At 40.3% G+C, this 19,545-nt stretch overlaps 1 protein-coding gene across 1 annotated transcript in view; it reads left to right on the top strand.

Moving 5' to 3' along the window:
- C4H11orf49 (chromosome 4 C11orf49 homolog) overlaps positions 1-19,545 on the top strand; it is an 85,234-nt gene that overhangs the window by 34,168 nt on the left and 31,521 nt on the right. Inside the window, 3 exon segments of the mRNA XM_030481279.1 lie at positions 10,636-10,694; positions 10,696-10,833; positions 10,836-10,884. Coding sequence (XP_030337139.1) covers positions 10,636-10,694; positions 10,696-10,833; positions 10,836-10,884 — 246 coding nt within the window.

The raw sequence follows: 19,545 nt of genomic DNA, 5'->3' as shown, positions 1-19,545 counted from the left end.
GCCAATTAGAGAAATTTTGCACTGAGAAGCTTGTTCCAGGCCTCATGCATTGAGAAGCGAACAGAAAGCTCAGTCAGGACCATTGGCACTTTTTTCTAGAGCCCCAGCTTTCTTTAGTGCTTTTTAACAGCTTCCCCCTACACCCCCCCAATTGCTTCCAGCAAAAATAGCTGCTGTTTGATACTGTAGATACAGCCCTGGAATGGTTCAACACCAGATACAGGATCTTTTCCTTCCACTCGGGGGTGACTGTTACTTTATTTAGATGCACGCAGCACTGAAGCATAGAACTGCTGCAGAAAGCATGTTGGATTATATGGGCTGAGGATTCTTTTGCAGACTCTTCCCTCCCCTTCAGACAGAAAGTACTGAGCAAATACTGCTCATATTGAAATAAAATCTTCTGTATCTTGTTTCTTTCACAATCATCATGTGGGGTAATGGCTGCCTCTTTGCTTCTGCACACTTGAATTAAGGAATTGGAAGCCTAACTACCTTTGGAGCTTATGGAAGAAAAGCTCACCACAACCAAGCACAGAGTCTCTGTCACAGAAGTGGTATGTCTCTCTGAGTAGTTCTTGAGTTCACCAGGAAGGCTTGATTCCTTACAAAAAGGTTAAAGAAATGTCCTGTCCACATGATTCATGTAACCTGGAGATTGAGAAGAGCAGGAAGGACCACTGTTCTCCCAGCTTTTTTTTGAAAGATGCTATTTTAATGCATGTTAAGATTACTTGATGTTCCAAAACCCCTTCCATCACTAGTGTAATTCTAATACTTCCACATGTAACTCTATATATTAGATTCCTCCCTGTGTTTTTTACTCCCTCCCTTGTAAGCTGTTACACTATCTCCATTTGTAGCTTAGCCAGTCTCTGTTCAGTGAGATGCATAGAACAATATATAGTGATGACTGATTGCCACAAATGTCAGAATCTTCTGTTCTTTCCCTTTTGTTATTAAAACCAAATTGGATCTTTATATCGTGTTATTGTAGGAAAGTTGTTATGAACCAGTAAGGTCTCATAATATGTCCTAAAGATAATTAAGCTGTGTATTTTAATGCAGTGTTCTCTGCAAGCTCATACTGCAGTGAAATAGCCTTAGCTGACATGATTGATCTCCAGTCTTTACTCACTTCGCAGTTCCTTTGCCCTAAAACTCTGGCTGTTGCTATTTATGATTTATCAACATAGCTCTGCCTGGAGCCACTGATGACTGTGGAATGTCAGGACAAAGGATTTCTGAAGCTGAGGAGAAATAAGTGGAGGATTTTAGAGATGGTGAGGTCTATCTGCAAGCATTGTAAGTTAAAACATCTGCGTTGCATAGATCTAAAATGCATTGCAGTAATCATTTGTAGAAGTAGTAGCACATGGGGCAGTGTTCAGCTAGCCTCTCCCTAAATTCAGTTCATACTATTTTGTCAATGCAGTTTGTGAAATTGAATGTAGTACACAGGAAGTCCTCCTTATCCAACCTGGTTTTGTTTGGTCGTGTCCTTCCCCCCCCACCCTACCCCATATTACAATTCATTTTCAGTTATATCTCTGCACATGTACCAGCTCATTGTAATTTCCAAATGTTTTCTCATATTCTAGATGTGTATCTCTCTCAATGTCCTTTTTTGGAAAACCCTAAGCTTTTCTGTTTGTTTTCTAATGTTTTCTGGCTATATTGTGTGTTTTGAGAGTTCTTCACTGATTGTGTCATTGGCAAGTTAAATTACATGTTCTTTACTTTTTGTCTCAGTTGAATGAAACATATAAATGAGCTTATGTGCAGTGATCACTACTGCATTCTGCTAAGCAATTATCCAAAATTCAACTGGTAATTATTATTACCATTTGCTTTGCAGTCTTTTGGCAAGTTTCCCATCCCTATGACAGCATTCTTATGCAAACCAACTGAAATGGATTTTTTCAATTAAGACTTTTTTTAGGTTCCAATATGGCCCTGAAGAGTTCATATTCCAAATTGTGGGGAAGTGCCCTGGAATAAAATTAGTTCTAAGTTATGTGATCTTGGGACTCTGAATGCTCCATGTTTCATATATTAAATGAAGTTGGCCTATCTCTTCTTTCACTTATGGCAAGTCTTGCGAGATGACCTGCACGCTATGCATGCACAGGCAATCATCCAGTAGAAGATCTATGAAGCATTAGCTCCATTAACTAGGTGGTTTTATGACCTTTCTGGTCTACTCTTCAGCATCAGAGATGCTGGAAGGAAGGTGGAGAAAGGAGATTAAAATCTTGTTTTCTCTTGATTACTTATACTGTGACTTTCTGCAAAGAAGTTTTGAGAAGAGCCTCTGGGAAGCTCATATCTGCTTTCAAACCACTGCTGGCTCTTAAATCTGCCCCAAGATGTGCAAGTGCCTGGACTGAGGAAAGAATTATCTTCCTCCCTTCTCAGTGAACCATAAACCATATTTCTCCTCATGCTGTTGGCTTGAACTGTTTGTGTTGTTTAATGCAACATTTATACAGACAATCTAAGCTCAGTGTTGGCATTTCCACATGGTACAATTCGGCACTATCTCAAGATACTAGCTCAGGACCTGGAAGTTGCAGAGCTCTATTTCTTTGACAGCAGCCTGAGATGAGTTGATGTATCTCAGCAGATCAGCTGACATATGGGGAGTGTTGTTACAGTGCATCCATGTAGCTCATTGGTGCAGAATAAACTCTGGCATCTCTGATTGTGTTGAGATGTGTTGAGCTACTCTGAGCAGTGTAGGTGCAATCTAAGGAGCACTATGAGGAGAGAATGTAATTTCCAGGTCAGTGTGAACAGAAGAGTAAGGACCCTCCTTTACACGCATGCAATTAATTCTTCAAAGTAACTTAGGTGATAAGTGAAGAGTTATCTACCTTTTAAAATGGCCATCTTTTTAAAGTACTGCTGTCCAGCTGCACAGGAAAATATCTGAGCCAGCTTTCTTTGTGTCTTTATTGTCCCAGCTGCTTCTTACAGCTTTCCTCTCAGGTGGTCTTGTTATGTGTAGTTTCCATCACTGCAAATTCACTTCCTAGCTTTCCTAAGTGAACCTGGTTGATCTATATAGTGTGCTTCTCACTCTAGAGTCTGTGTCTCCTATTGAGTCAAGCAAGCCTGACCTATATCTAGTATTTTTGCCTGTTTGTTGATTGTGAATTTGAACAACTACAGTCTCTCACTCCCTGTTCTTCCCCTTCATTTATTAGTTATACTTAAAAACAATTTTAAATTCAGTTATTCCAGTAAAATAAGCTTGGGAGTGCCATTGATTTATTTGGAGGAACGGATTTTTGCCCTGTGATGTTAAAAGGACTGATATGAGCTGAATTTCTGTTCTGTAACTATGTTACAAAACTCTTCCAGCAAACCTTTTCTTGTTGGGCAAGATAATTGGTGCCTACAAACTATTCATCTCAGGAAGTTCCTACTCTGTACTTTGTTTTGAGGCCTTGGTGCCATTCAGTGTATCTGTGTTTGAATAAAGGTGTGATGTTGAATTAGTTTAGTTAAACAGTACAGCTGTACTTAGGTGGAGAAGTTCCTACATCACTTTAAAGTCGCCTTGCCTCAATAAACGTCTGTAAGTCTGGTTTAAATCAGTATGATCAAGAATAAAGGTGTTGTGTATGATTAAAAGGGTTGTTGGTTTATGCTCTGTTATGCACCTTTCAAGAATCCTAAATGAGTATCAGTAGAAATGATCTGCATGCATGATTAGTACTTTGATATACTACTACTACTTTGTGGAATGGGGGTAAGGTAGTACTTTACCTGTAATCTGCAAATAAGTTATGAAATGTAGTCAGTAATATTTATAAGTTAAGCTTGATCCATTTTGAATTTGTTGCAGGAACATGATGTGATAATGTACAATCTGGTGCCTTCCTTCATAAGATGATTTGCGAGTGATTTGCATTCCATGCTTTTACTAAGCAGGAATCTCATCCCCTCCATTGGCACAATGGACCTTTCTTGAGCTTGGAGGAAGAGACACTTGAATATCAGCGAGCTCCTCTTGACCCCTTTTTCTCCCTAGAGCTATATCCTATGGCATTCTTCCAAGCAGATCTCTGAAGATACTGAAGCCTGCTCCCCTTAAATCCACAGCTCTGGTCCTGCTTTTTGCCAGGTAGATAAATTCCTTAAAGCCTCATGCAATGATTTTTCAGTTATAAAGACAAAGACCTTAGAAATGCTTCAGGCACAGGAAAAGCTTCCATAGAAGTTCACACCTTCCTAGACTTCAGTGTCAGTTAGCCAAGAACCACGTATTTGTAGGATAAAAGCTTTCTTTTGCTAGTTCTAGTGCTCACAGAGTTACTTGTCAAATCTTGTCTTCTCTGAGGTTTTCCTGCATTAAAGTCTAGTCCCAGAAGCAGTCAGAATTTATATCAGCTGATTTAATAAGCTGGTATAGATTCCCCAGTAGAACTTGTATATTATTTGTAACCTGGTGTTGCTTAACAGAAGAAGCAATAATATCAAGGGGGCTGGAGAGTACATGGGGTACATAATAAACCTAAAGCAAACCAAACACTTGAAAAGAAACAAAGCTTTTTATTTCCTCTTTCTCGTGCCCACTTTCCACACTGTTAATAGATTGTTCTTCATTTCTGCCAGCAGTGGCAAAGGGATTGCTGTGCTGTGCAGAGTTATGATGCAAAGCAGATACTAGTCAACCTGATTAGGATACTAAACAGTTAACACTGCAGTTTTTTCATGAAAGAACTTTATGTTTTCTGTCTACTCTGATTGGAAACTTCTTTTATCAAACACTTGAAATGACTGAGCAAGTGTAATTGTCCTGAAGGCATTGAGAAGTGTTTCATGTCTTTTCTTCTGTGATGGACAGAACCTCAAACGTGATGTCTTCATTTCAGAATGATGTTTAATCATGACACTTTTCTGTACCTGCTGTCTGAGGATCTCCAGGTATTTTACAGATGATGAGGAATGAAGCTTTCCAAAAACCTTGGCAATACCACTTTCACTTGACAGTTCTAGAAAGTGAAACAGGGAAATGAATTGACTAGCTGAAGTTCATGTAGTCAGAGGTAAAATCAGGATGTCTGGCATTTGGATATTATGAATTCAATTTTGTATGCTAAAATTGTATTTTTCTTACAGATACAGGCTTCTTTTACTACAAGACAAGTAGGAAAACACACTTGTGTTGGTATAAAGCAATATTGTTTAGATAAATTGTAAGAATCTCTTATCTTTTTGTCTTTTTAAAAGTTTTGACAGTAATCTTTGCCTTATTCAGAATAGTAGATCACTGCCTGACCTACATGGGATGATGCAGGATTTATTTTGATGTATTTTGGTTGTATTTATTATAACGTATTTTTAGTTGTTTTCAACATTATAATCCCCTTTGCTACTTGCTTTTCTAGACAATGTCTTTAGAGCAAGATAAAAGATTAGTTCACGTATGTCATCAGGTTCAGCATCTCGATTGTAGAACCACATGCTTAGTATCACTTTCACACCAATCCTTCCCTCTTCAGGAGGGGAAGGTAATTTCATGTGTGTGCATTAGTAATGTATATCCTCTTTAAAAGTACCTTGGCTTATAAGCATCCTGGTATTTAGCTGGTAACTGTATCACTTGGAAAGCCAATCTCTGTGTACAGAAGTTGCTAGCTTCTAAAGTAAAATTGGCAAGAGATATTCCCTTTTGAAGGAGCTCAAAATAGAAACTACTTTATATGCTGGAGTATCTTCTTTGTTCATTTTCCCGCATTGTAAAGTCAGAATGTTTCCCTTTTATATAGAGGTTGCAGCCTTTTGTTGTTTTTCCATAGCTTCAAAGTACTAACGAATAGATTCTTGTTCAAGCATGTTGTTCTTCAAGAGACCACCTTATAAAATAGCATACTGTTTTTCCCCTTAGGTCCAGTCTGCTGGGCGAGTTGTCAAAGCTTTTCTAAACACATCTCTTCTGTGAAGGGCCATCTTCTGAGTCCTTTTATTTAAGTGGTGAAACACAGAAACCTAGAACCTGGTTTGGTTATGTTACACCTTGCTGTTTATTTGGACATACAGCCTTAAAAGCTGAGCTTTGGATCTCAAACCCAGCAAAGTGGGATCTTGGCCTTTGCTCTGAAGAGGCTGCTATGGGAAAATTGAGTATGTGCATTGGTGAAGCTAAAGCCACAACTAACGAATACCTGCTGGAGCTTGGCCCCTGTGGCACCTTGTGTCTGTCATGTCTTGTCCTATGAGTATACAAGTTTGATGCACAAACTAGAAATCTAGTTTTCATAAGCTTCTTTGAATAGCCAACAGAGAGTGACTGATGATAGGGCAGTTTTGAACAGTTAGATGGGATCCTGGCCATGAATCGCTCTCTGGTAATCTTTCTCTCTATAGAAAGAAAGATTCATTCTCTTTCTCTCTATTCATTATATTAGGAGTTTAGGCAGAGCAGCCTTTTCATTGAGGATCTAAGTTGGGTGCCTGAAGTTAGGCAACATAAAAATTACCCTTCCATGTGCATTTCAAACATGTGCTGTTTTACAGAATAATACATTAAACCCTTAGCAGAATGTGCCTTTCTAATGATGCTGTGTTATTGCATTTTAGTTTGACACTCAGTATTCTGTAGTGTTCATGAATAAACCTTTTAGGAAAGCTTTTGATTCCATGACTCTTTTCTTTCCTTATAGATCTTCTATAACTTCTGTATCTGAAGTATCCCCAAAGCAAAACAAAGCAAAATAAATACTGTATTAAATCTTATTAAACTAGAGGAGTTAAATCAATAGTCACTGAAATCAATTTTGTAATCTCTTGAAGTATTTCCTTTGAATCCTAGCTAAGACATCTTGCAGAACTAATATGAAAAGACAAAAAACCCCTAGTTAAATGTTATTTCTCTGTTTCTCAGAAAGTGAGCACTGTCAGCTGGAGCAGGCACCAGGTACCCACCAAGCTGCTCTATCACTCCCTCTCCTCAACTGGACAGGGGAGAGAGAATACGACGACAGGCTCATGGGTTGAGATAAGGATAGGGGGAGATCGCTCAGCAGTTACTGTCATGGGCAAACCATGGCTCAGGGAAAATGAATTTCATTTATTGTCAATCAAATCAGAGTAGGATAATGAGAAATAAACCCAAATCTTAAACCCACCTTCCCCTCCCTTCTTCCAGGGCTAGGGCTCAACCTCACTCCTGATTTCTCTACCTCCTGACCAGCGCAGGGGGATAGGGAATGGGGGTTGTGGTCAGGTCGTCACATGATATCTCTGCTGCTCCTTCCTCCTCAGAGGAGGACTCCTCACACTCTTCCCTGCTCCAGCATGGGGTTCCTCCCATGAGAGAGAGTCTTCCATGAACTTCTCCAGTGTGGATCCTTCCCATGGGCTGCAATTCTTCATGAACTGCTTCAGCGTGGGCTCCTCTCTCCATGGGTCCACAGGTCCTGCCAGGAGCCTGCTCCAGCATGGGCTTCCCACAGCGTCACAGCCTCCTTTGGGCATCCCCCTGCTCCAGTGTGGGGTCCTCCATGGGCTGTGGGTGGTATCTGCTCCACCATTAGCTACCATGGACCACCTGGAGCACCTCCTCCCTCTCCTTCCTCACTGGCCTTGGCGCCTGCAGAGCTGTTAGTTTCACACATTCTCACTCCTTTCTTCCAGCTGCTGTTGCCCAGGTTTTTCCCCCTTAAACACTAAGAAGAGGTGCTACCACTGTTGCTGATGGGCTTAGCCTTGGCCAGTGAGTCTGTCTTGGAGCTGGCTGCTATTGGCTCTATCAGGCATGGGGGAAATCATCTAGCAGCTTCTCACATAAACTGCCCACCCTGTAACCTCCCTGCTACCAAAACTTTGCCATGCAAATGCAATGTACAGATGCAGCAATCAAACATTTTCCCTTTGTGAGGGAAACAGGTTTTTTAAGAAGTAATACAGCAACTGAAAACTTTGTTCATTATTTTTTTGGGCTTTCTCTGTTACAAGAATGTATCTGCAACATCTCTCTATGCACCCTCACATGCACACATAGCCTGGAGCTTTGTTTTATAGGGTGATCTGCTGATTTAAAATAAATAAGATTAGGTCTTGTGTACTCAAAATACTGTGTCTAATAATAGGCCTGCTTTAGGTGTGTGTAAAGTGAGTCTGTAGGCAAATAGCTGATGCTCAATAGGGTTTTGGCATTTTATTGTTGATGCCACGTAGAAGATTTAAGCATTTTCTTCCCTTCTCTGCTCTCCTTGTTGTACTTGGTCTGCTGCAGCAAATGTGGGACAAGCAAAGCAATTCAAAGTGGCAACTCCGGAATCCTAATTGTCTTAATCCGTGTCTTGGGCAAATCACTTAATCTCAATGTACCTTCATTTCTCTATTTATAACCTGGAGTTCCACCTGTTGGATTAAATTAAGCAGTCATTGGATATACAAGTTTTGGCTGGATAGGTAAAACTGAGACTACTTAGACATCTGTGTAGATCAAATTTAATGGAATCAAGGCCTTAAGGAACTCTCACATTTTTGTTAGTGGTAAGCAGTTAATTTTAGACAGATGCATGTAAACTTCCTTGCAGCTTCTTTCCATTAAAATAACTTAACTCTTCTTTAAATACACAAAAAAGAGCAAGTAAGCCGGTATAAGCATTTGAAATTTAAAAACTTTAATATAAAACCCCTTTAATATCAGTCTTCCTTCCCTTTTTCCCCACCCCCCTCTTCTCTTCCCCATTTCCCAATTCAGACTCAGAAGATTTTTCCTATGGGAATTTTTCTGCCTTTTAACAGTTCTTTGGATGATATTAAAATCAGTTCTGGAGGAAGGAAGGAAGGAACGACTTTATGATAGGTAGAACTGGATTTCAAGAGCTTATATCTATTCATGTGAAAACTAACCAAACCTGCAGAGAGGAAATATGAAAGTGGCAGCTCTCTTTGTTGTGGTTTGGTTGCAGAAGATCGTGCATAATCATCTTGAACTGTCTCAGACCCAGCATAGTTTCAGCAGAGGGTGAGGTGGACCACGGATTGTAGCCAGATAGTTAAAATTTGTGGCTTTGCCTTAACACTTTGCTTCCTCTCTTTGTATTTGAGCATTTGCTAAATATGTAATAAATCAGGTGTTGGTCAAATACATCTCATATTTAATTTGTGGATATTTGGATGATTCTATTTCTGATCGGTACAAATTGAGCATGTTAAAAACCTAAAAACTTAGTTTATGAAAGGGACATTGTACAAACAAATGAATCTCAATTGCTTTTTCTTTTCTGAGCATTTTTATGGAACATGGATATAGGTAGAGAAGCATTTTACTTTTTACTTATGACCACTCTGCAGCGCACAGACCTCAATATTCAGTCACTTCTAAGGAATGGCTCTAAGGTATTTTGAGAAGAGGCTTAGGTAAGCATCAAGTTAATCTAATATTTCAAGCAGCCTCCAAACACTGGCTATTTGCGTGCTACTACGTTAACTCTTAGAATAATGTTTATTTGACTTGTAAGACAATATGCAGGCAATGTAGCAAAAGGAATTTACATGACTCCCAAAGTTACACAACAGTAATCAGTTTGAAACCAGAATGTAGCAGTAATTGACTGTAGAGGAGCCTGAAGCATCAGGAAGTTAACTGTGTCATCAAACATACTCCTTACAACCAAGTCTGTGTGGAACATCAGTGTTCATGTTATAGCCAGAAGTTATTCTAAAATCTTTTTTTCAGACTGTAATAGCTTTGCGAGGAAATACAAGCAAAAATAAATAAATGCAGGATGAAGTAGCTTGTATTTATGCAGAAAAGATGATTTAAAGAAAATATCAAGTGAGTTCTCTTCAAAATACTGAGTTTTTGACTGGTATCCAGGAGGGACTTTTCAACTCTTCAGGGACTTCGTTCAGACAACTTTGAACTTGAAATGGTTTCAAGGTAAATGCAGATAAGACAAATATTATCCTTGAGCTCTAAAGAAATATTAGCATTCCAGTTGCCTTCTGTGATGATTTTGAGGAGAAACAAAACCAAATAAGCCAAGTAAGTGAAAACATCTCGCAGAAAATACCTTATATTAAGTCTCTGAGGCTAGCTTCCATCTGCTGCAATTGGAACTTCTTGGGACTTGAGTGCAACTAGAGTGCCATGTAGGCTGCTGATTTTTCTGCACAAGGATTTATTTTTCCCTTAGCTGAGTGATGTCCAGATATACTCAGTGATGTTCTATCATTTCACTACTTCTGTACTGATTTTTTTAAGCTTATTTTTAACTTGAATCACTTTTGTAATCAGATTTCTAACACAGCTACTCAAGCAATTGGTTTGGCAAACAAAGAGCAGTGAACTGTGACAGACAAAGTTGAGGTAGAAAATCATCAGGTTTGCTACTGAAGAAATAGATACTGGTGTTTCACCTTCAGTGTACAAACTGAAACATACCTGATGAAACATGTACACTGTTGTTCTACTGAATGCTATGTGGGTTTCATCTCATTCTTGTTAGAACTATAAACATGACCATTGGCAAGGTATCCTTTGGTGCTCTTCTTTTACAGCTGTAGCATGTGACTTCCATGTTTGAGTGCCAAAAGAAGTCTAGGGATCACTAAACCATCATGGTTCAATTGCTTTTTAACTCAACTGTGTACATACTTCATTGCAAGCTTTGAATGCACTGAACAGATGTATTCTGATAAAACCACAGCATGCAATCTCTTTGCTTTCCAAGTAGTGTCAAGTGATTTGGAAAGGCCCAGCAGCACCATTATGGATTGATAAGAGCTTGGAAGACAGTGCAAGGAAGGCAGATGACTTCACTGGTTTTGAAGGAGTTTCAAAATTTGTCAAGATTTAAAGTTTTTCCTTGTTGAAAAGCAAAGTCCCAATCCCAAAATGTTTTCTCTCAGTCACGGGTGAGTTTGAAGAAGGTGCCCTGTAACCACATTATCCGTGTCGGCTTTGTCTAGCGTGGAGATGACGATGCTGTATTAAAGATGTTTTTCTTGTTTTAGGAGCATGGAGATGATGGTGTTGTAGTAAAGGGGTTTTTCTTGTTTTAGGGGTTGGGAGGAAGCATGGTATATTGCATTATTTCTTAATGCAGCCACCTTCAATCGTAAGTGTACATAAAGCAGGATAGAGGCCGGAGGAGCACTTGTTCTCTGGCATTTTCTGGCAGTTGAGTATCTAAATGTATACCTTTTATTGATGAAACAGCTTAGTATCTGTGAGTTCAAACATCTGAATAACTGACAGCTGGGTCTTCTGCCTGTAAAATTGCAGGCATTCTTCTCATATCATAGTATCCTCCCTTGCATTCCCTCTCGTTGGCTTCAGTCCTTCCCTGAAGTCTTCTATTTCAAGGGCACAGTCTGCCAAGGGTGGATTGGCAAGAGGAGCAAATTCTGCCTCTGAAGAGCTGGTGTCACTCATTAGCATGTGAGAAGAGTGGTTGTAAATAAACAACAAATTATGCTGAGTTCTGTGTAGGATTAATTCTAGTAACGTAGACAAGGACATGCAGCTGGCTGGATAAGGTAGAGATACCACTATTGTTTAGAAAGAACTGATCCCTGCACCCAGTGAAATGCTTTCCACCTTATCCCAGAAGCCTTATTATACCTAGAACAACTGATGCTATCTTTATCTTAGCATTTCCAATAGTGTCCTTGGTTCTTTTAGTTATCTCAACAGGTGAAAGAGAACCCTGAAAGTACATGTGTGTGTCCTGGAGACTTGTTCAATATTCAGTTAATCCCTCTGGCCTGTAATGCCTTTTATGATCCCACGTTGTACCTTTAGTATAAATAAAGGGAATATACATCACTGTATGTTCCACCACGCAGTGTAAATGGGTTGCTCAGGGCAAGATGGAATACTGCAAGTTGAAACCTGTTCTTTTAGAGATTGTACTTTCATTACCTTGAAAGCAACGTAATTTGTCTGTCTTCACATTCAGTTTTAAAATGGCTTTAAAACCAGACTACCATGCTTCATGTGGCTATGAAACATTCATAGTTGATTTATCCCACTTCACAGTGGAAAAAGCTTCAGCTCAGTATTTAAGAGAAGGATATCCTAGTGGTACAGTTTGTTGTGGTAAGAGCTGGACAGGAAAAAGATACCTATTCTGGTCATGTGCCTAAGATAAATCAGAAACTGAAGCTGTTGTCTTCTCTGAATTGAATGAATTTGAGTCTTTACTAATGCCTTAATTAAAGCTGCAGTTCCACGTCAGCATAACCTGATCTAATTGCTGGTTAGTGAGATACTGCCTCCTTGCATCCTTCCGAGGGCAGCTCCAGCACTTGTCTGATCTCGTGCTTATCTGTCTCAGCATGCTAAACTGGCAGAAAACTGTCCAGTACTGCTGCTGCTGGAGTTGGTTTTCTGGCAGAACAGCACATTGAACTGCGCCAGTGCCAGGGCACATCAGAGGTGGGATGCAGAGTGTGGTGCTCTGTGAGCATGGCTGAACTCAAACCACCTAGCAGTTTATAAGGGCAAAAATCCAGTGTTGACAAACCTAGCCTTAAAATACAGGTCATATTGCTTTATATTGATACTTGGCCCAGTTTAATTAGGTAATATAATGAGTAGACTAATATTTTGTGTTAAAACCTTCTTAAGAGAGTAATACACTTGCCGAGTTTATAGCCAGAAAGTACCATTAGGCCATAGAGCGTGACCTGTATAGCACATCATTAAACTTCACTTAGTAACACCAGTATTGAGCCAAAATGCTTTTGTCCAACTGCATTTGCATATCTTCCAGAAGGGCATTCAGGTTTGATTAAGTCATGTGAGCCTGAAGGGGCCGAAGGGCCCCTGGGAAAAAGAGCAGGAGGAAGCAGTCAGCTGCTGGTGCTGCCAGAGCAATTAGGCTGGCCCACAGCCCGGTCCCCATGAAGCACTGAGCTTTCATGGCAAGGGGGGGCTGCTGGAAATAGCCTGCTCTTGGACACTGTCCTCATGTGCTCGCACATGCTTTAGCACAGGCAGAGGCAGGGAGCCTGATGCGAAGTAGTTCTGCAGGTATGTGGTAGGTAGGGTGGCCCTTGTGCTCCTCCTGCCATGTAGAAACGGTCGCTTGTGAAGACTGCTTGAGATGATAAAAGGGCCAGGTGAGAAAGGAACTGTCCTGACCATGGAAGAAGGTTGTTTATTTGATAGGTTTTTGGAGGTCTGTGAGGCAGGTTTTGTAAGAACATGATAGTTCTTGCAGCGCTTCTGACTCCTTTTCAATCCTCACCACCATTCCTGCGTTGTGGCTATTTCAGATTGGTCAAATGCTGGTAATTCAGCCTCTCTACTTCGCATTGCTGTGATCACTCGTCTGGGGACCATATTACTCTCCTGATTACCTTATTCTGAGGATTTGTGGTCACATTCCTTTCCACTTGTCTTCATAGAAACTACTTACCCAGGTGGAGCCCTCTGCATTCTTTGTTTCTAGATGTGGTGTTTCATGTCTGAGGATACTCTAGGCTAGATGTGAGCCAATATGTCAGTGAGGATTCTTTATGTTACTACTCAGTCCTTTTAAATTTCTAGTGTTGCCTCAGTTTCCATATGGCTCACAAATGTTATCATGAATTCCTGTTCTTTTTTAGGCCAGTAATTGAAAAATTGCTTCAGAACGTAGAACTACAGGGGTATTCTCTGGGATCCCAGGAGAAATTCACCTTCTAAGTGTGATTCCTCATTCTTGTTTTGAGCTGTAACAGTTATCCTGTTAACGTGTTTGGTGGTTATTTTGAATAATTCAGGTTTTTTACTCACAGCACTGGTCAGTATAAAGTGTAGTATCTCTCAAAGCCCAACTGTTATTTGATACTTTTTTACATCTAGACCTGTGTTCCCATTTGAAAAGATTACTTAATTCACCAAGATTATTTTTTTTCATGGTTGATAGCTGTTAGAATAATAGAACCATAGAATGGTTTGGGTTGGAAGGGACCTTAAAGCTCCTCCAGCTCCAACCCCCTCCACGGGCAGGGACACCTTCCACTAGAGCAGGTTGCTCCAAGCCCCTGTGTCCAACCTGGCCTTGAACACTGCCAGGGATGGGGCAGCCACAGCTTCTCTGGGCACCCTGTGCCAGTGTCTCATGGCTCTCACAGTAAAGAATTTCTTCCTGATATCCAACCTAAATCTCCCCTGTTTAAGTTTGAACCCGTTGCCCCTTGTCCTGTCACTACCTGTCCTTGTAAAAAGTCCTTCTCCAGATTTCTTGTCAGCCCCTTTAGGCACTGGAAGCTGCTCTGAGGTCTCCACGCAGCTCCTCTTCTCCAGGCTAAACAGCCCCATTCAGCCACTGTAACCAATGAAGTCTATTATTTTCTGTCTGAATATTGTATTTGGGAATACGATGTAGCTGGCCATGTACAGATGCCTTGAGTATCTCAACTGATGGCAGCACTTTAGGACTTATTTTGACCTCATCCTTGCACTCATTGGTGTACTGCATGCTCTTGCTGGTAGCCACTTCAGTCAAAGTAAGCCCCTGATCTTATAATTTTAAGTGCTAATGGCATTCCAGCTTTTTTCCTAGTCCTGTAAAATTTCCCAGGTGTTTCAGACTTTGAAAATCAATTCTCAGCAGTGCTGAGAGCTTCTCAGCCAACCCTCTTCAACCCCCGACAGAAATTATGAACATCTGCTTTTAATATTTGAATATGTTAAGTACCACTCCATTACTGCCATCTCCCCGAATTATCACTGAAATGGAAAATGATTTGGATTATGCAGAAAAAGAAGGATGACACATCTTACATTAAATATCTTACATTAAATACAGCACACACTTCTTCTGAACACCACTTTATTTTTCTCCCCATGGAGGGAAATGTCAAGAGGACTATCATTACTACGCTTTACTCCTGATATGCATATCATTAGCTTTGGGCTTTTGTCCCATGTTTCTTTTTACCTCTTTCATTTGGTTTCTCTTTCCAGCTCTCTGCAAATTCCTGGCTTCTCACCATTACTCACTATTATCAGCAGACTCTATTTTACATGGCATTATTCATTTTTTTACTGCTTAGGAGTTTATGAAAGATATCTATGCTAATACTAGATGAGTTTTACTTGAATCTTCCAGTTGAGATATATCAGAAAGGTAGTTAAAATATTGTCGCTGTTTGGCAGAGAACTTAATCTCTCCTGTTATTTGAATTTCATCATGGGTAGGCTGTGTGCCTTTTGGAAAAGAAAATATGTGACATTCCATCCAAATAAAGTATAATACAGAAATCAGTCAATAAAGATGTTTGGCACCACTGTGACAAAGAGATTTGTATGCAAGAATTATAGATGTTATGAAGAAACTAGGAAAAATGCCATCGTAATATAAAGCTTAAGAATAGTATTTGCATAATGGAGGAAATGATGGTATAATTTATCCAGGCTTGAGGTCAATAAAGTTTTCTGCATGTTCCTAATTTTAACATTTTATGACATTTACAATGCTCAGCCATACAAATATAATGTCATGTTTTTAAATGGGTTTTCCTTGGGGTTTTCTCTTGAGATAAATAAGATCTTACACTACTGGAATAATTGATTAATACTGCCTTCCTATGCCATGTGCTGAACAAATTCCATTCATTTTATAACCTGAACATGAAATTAGGTAACAGCTTGGACAAAGCTTTGTTCTATTCTTTGCATGACTTCCAAAACATCAGAAGGTGCAAACAGGAAAATCTCAGTTTGAGACAGGAAATTGTGACATCAGATGAAAATTTCAGTGCTTAGGCAATGCTGTACAGTTTCTATAATGGTTAATATCTCTAAACAGATTGATCCCTGCTCGTCTTTATTCTACTGAGTGGAAAAATAGATTTGTAAACTTTGAAGATCCAAAAGCAGGTCTTTCATAGAATCATAGAATAGTTAGGGTTGGAAAGAACCTTAAGATCATCTCGTTCCAACCCCCTGCCATGGGCAGGGGCGCCTCACGCTAAACTGCGTCGCTCAAGACTCTGTCCAACCCGGCCTTGAACACTGCCAGGGATGGAGCATTCACAACTTCCTTGGGCAACCTGTTCCAATGTCTCACCGCCCTCATAGTAAAGAACTTCTTCCTTATATCTAACCTGAACTTCCTCTGTTTAAGTTTGAACCCATCGCCCCTTGTCCTAGCACTACAGTCCCTGATGAGCAGTCCCTCTCCAGCATCCTTGTAGCCCCCTTCAGACACTGGAAGCTGCTCTGAGGTCTCCACGCAGCTTCTCTTCTCCAGGCTGAACAGCCCCAAGTTTCTCAGCCTGTCTTCATACGGGAGATGCTCCAGCCCCCGATCATCCTCGTGGCCTCCTCTGGACTTGCTCCAACAGCTCCATGTTCTCCTTACGTTGAGGACACCAGAACTGTACACATTGCTGCAAGTGAGGTCTCACGAGAGCAGAGTAGAGGGGCAGGATCACCTCCTTCCACCTGCTGGTCACGCTTCAGTTTACTCCAGTGTTACAGTGGTTTGCTGTAATGCTGTTTGCTGTTCATAAAGTTGAAGAGTAAATCTAAATAGTGATAGAAACTGACAGCAAAGGCAAAATATGCCTGATGTTGGCATGTCAGTCCAAGTGTGGGTGGGTTTTTGGAATTTTGAACTCTTCAGCTATTAATAACCTGTTCTCTCCACAGAAATCTAATCTGGTAATTTTAAAATTAGTTATTGCGCTTTCAAGCACCTGATAATCATGAGTAAGTCTTAACAAAAACCCCAACCAACCAACTTCAAAAGGGTAGATGCTCCCATTACTAGGAAGGAAAATTGACTTGGTTGGAAAACCTTAAGGCAGACATGGCACTTGAAGGAGATGCACCTTTCCAAGTCAAATACAAACACATAAGAGAGACAGGGTGGAACTAGCTGCATCTAATGACTTTTTTGCCCAGAGCAAGGGATGTTCCTATCTTGCTTAATAGAACAGTTTAAAAGGCAGCCTCTGAATGCTACAAAACAGAGACTCCTCCACCATTGCTGACTACAAAAGTGACTGGTTAAAGATTCATTTGTCCTTAATTAAGATGACCCTAAATTTCTTCAGATGGTGGCTACTGGAGGATATAATTGGAGGCGCCTGGCACTTGTTCACTAACTTCAGTTCAAGATTTTACTCTTGTAAGAGATTCTTCAGTAGATAAATTCGGAATGATTTATCCCTTTAATTCTCTAGCTTTAATAACCATAAGCTATTTCCTTAATGATTTAAAATTGCGTGATGCAGGAGATAGTTAAACTTACTCTCCAAGAGATTAATTTCCTGCTTTTTCCCTAGTGTTGACTTTTGGATTTTTTAACCAGGAATATTATGAATTTCATTTGCCTTTTCTAGTCACAGGTACTATCATCCGTAAAATATTGCCTGGCATTCTGTCCTGTTTGCTGTGGAGGTAGGGACATTTTGTGGATTGCATTCTGAGGAAGGTGATGCATTGCTTTGAGACACTGGAGGAAGAAGAAGAGAGTTTTCCTGGTAATCCTGTGGCCAGCTGTTCAACAAGGTGGCTTGCAAGGAAACTGCTTCTTCCCAAGGAGGACAGTGAAGCCTGTGGCTAGATAAGGCCTTTTAGGTTGGCACTAGTGAGGGAAGAAGTAGTCCTTGGCTTCCTCTTTGCTCTTAATTCTCTTCCCTTTCTTTGTGGGGGTGCAGTTGGCTCTGTAGTGAAGACAGCACAGAGCCGATCCAAACAGAAAATAACCTGGAAAAAAAGAAACTACTTTTCGGTTAAATCAGCTTCTTGTCTCATTCACAATGGGGCTGTACAGGCACCTATCTTGACATAATGGAGAGGGAATGAGAGGTAGAGAGGTCTGCCCTTTGCAGTAGATGACCCAGTATAAAATCTATGCTTGTATTACAGCTTTGCTTGGTGCTGGTACAAAGGGCGTACCAGGCCAAACTTGCTCTTAGCACCATAAAACTTCTCCTCAGAAAACAATTTATATATAACTTCAGATCTCTTGTTTACAAACGCAGAATAAGCTATCAGCAGCTTGCTAAATTTGTTTTGTCTGGCTTGAAGTGTGTGCTGAGGAGTGGGAGCCAAAGCAGAAAGATGATTAGTATATTGGCTCAAAGAAATTTGACTGAAAATACCCTTGTTGCAGGTATTTCAAGCCTCTTCCTGAACTTTCAATACAAAAAGTATTATGGATGCTTAACCCACAGATATGACTTCCTCTATGGCACAGGTCCTACCCTTTTCTCAGTTTAGGGTGGTTCTGCTTGTTACAGGCAGTGAAGTAGCTTTTTTCTTTCTAATAACTTTCTGAGTACATTATAATTTGCTATACATCCAGAGAAGAGCTTGACTGAAACCGTACGTATTTTACCCAAACCATAGATGCAGTGAAGCTGCTTTGACAAGCAACTTGAATATTTCTCTGCCCTTCTCAAGCTGTGAAAAAGGCTGTAGGGGAACCAAGAACCTTTGCCAAAAGTGTTTAGCCAAATGCCTAAACATATCCTCTAACCACACTGTTAGTGCTGGGGCGCTGCAGACTGTCTGAGTCAGACTGACAGTGCTTCTAGAACAATTCTATTTCAGATGTTAAAATCTGTGGATGGATAATGAAAACACCTCTGCTGGCTGCAAGTACATTAGAATAACAGAGCAAAGCACACCACTGCAGTCAGTCAGGAGACTAACATTAATCAAGGTGTTCACCTGTATTTTGTATTGAAGCTTCCCAAAACAAACAAAACCACTGCAAACATTAATCAAGCTACTACCACTGGTTCCTTCATCTTGACAGTACCAGCTCAATTGAGGGTTGGTTAGCCTGAGGATTCTTGCTCTTTACTAAGTAATGCTATCTCTTGCATTCATCTTCTGAGCATATCCACTTGTATTAAAGTGCCTTCGTGTGGCAATACTTGAAAGCCTTCTTCAGAATTCATTGTGCCCGATGTTTTGACTGAGCAATTTATATTAAAACCATTTCTGCTTCCCTTGCCTGTTCTCTCCCTTCCCTCTTCTCCCCCCCTCCTTTTTCCTGAGTAACTGTAGGGTGAGAAAAGAAGCAGTTTTGCATTTCAGTCCACTTAATGTAGCCAAGAGGTTTGTTCATTGCCTCTTTGTACTTTCAGGCAAACGAGAAAATTTAGATTAATAGGTTGTTTATTCTTCTGCGTGTTCCTCAAATCAAAGGCTCTGGATTGCATTATTAAAGGAGTTTTGTGTGGCAGGCTTGGAACTGTCCTCACAGAGCTGTACATGAAGAAAAACGATTGCTTTTCATCCCCCACTCATTATGCAGACTGGCACAGGAACGCTGTTAAATGCGGTATCATGTACTATCACTTAAAGACCTCCCTTCTGTACAGCTGATGTTGGGCTCCAATTTCACAGGATGATCTGTCTTGGAACAGACAAGGAAAACCCTAGAAATAGAAACACATAAGCCCTTATAGTTTAAAAATTTAAATATTAACCAGTTTAATGAAGAGAGGTTTTGTTTAGAACACTAGAGACTGCTTTGCAGTGCTCTCAGATCTCTTCATTGGGGATTCTGTTCGTTTGTTTCTCATCCGCTCAGTTAGCAATAATGCACAATTAGGCTT

The sequence above is a fragment of the Strigops habroptila genome, chromosome 4 (genome assembly GCF_004027225.2).
Source record: "Strigops habroptila isolate Jane chromosome 4, bStrHab1.2.pri, whole genome shotgun sequence".
Classification (NCBI taxonomy): domain Eukaryota; kingdom Metazoa; phylum Chordata; class Aves; order Psittaciformes; family Psittacidae; genus Strigops; species Strigops habroptila.
The sequence above is the reverse complement of the archived record's forward strand: the minus strand, read 5'-3'. Positions and strand labels throughout refer to the sequence as shown.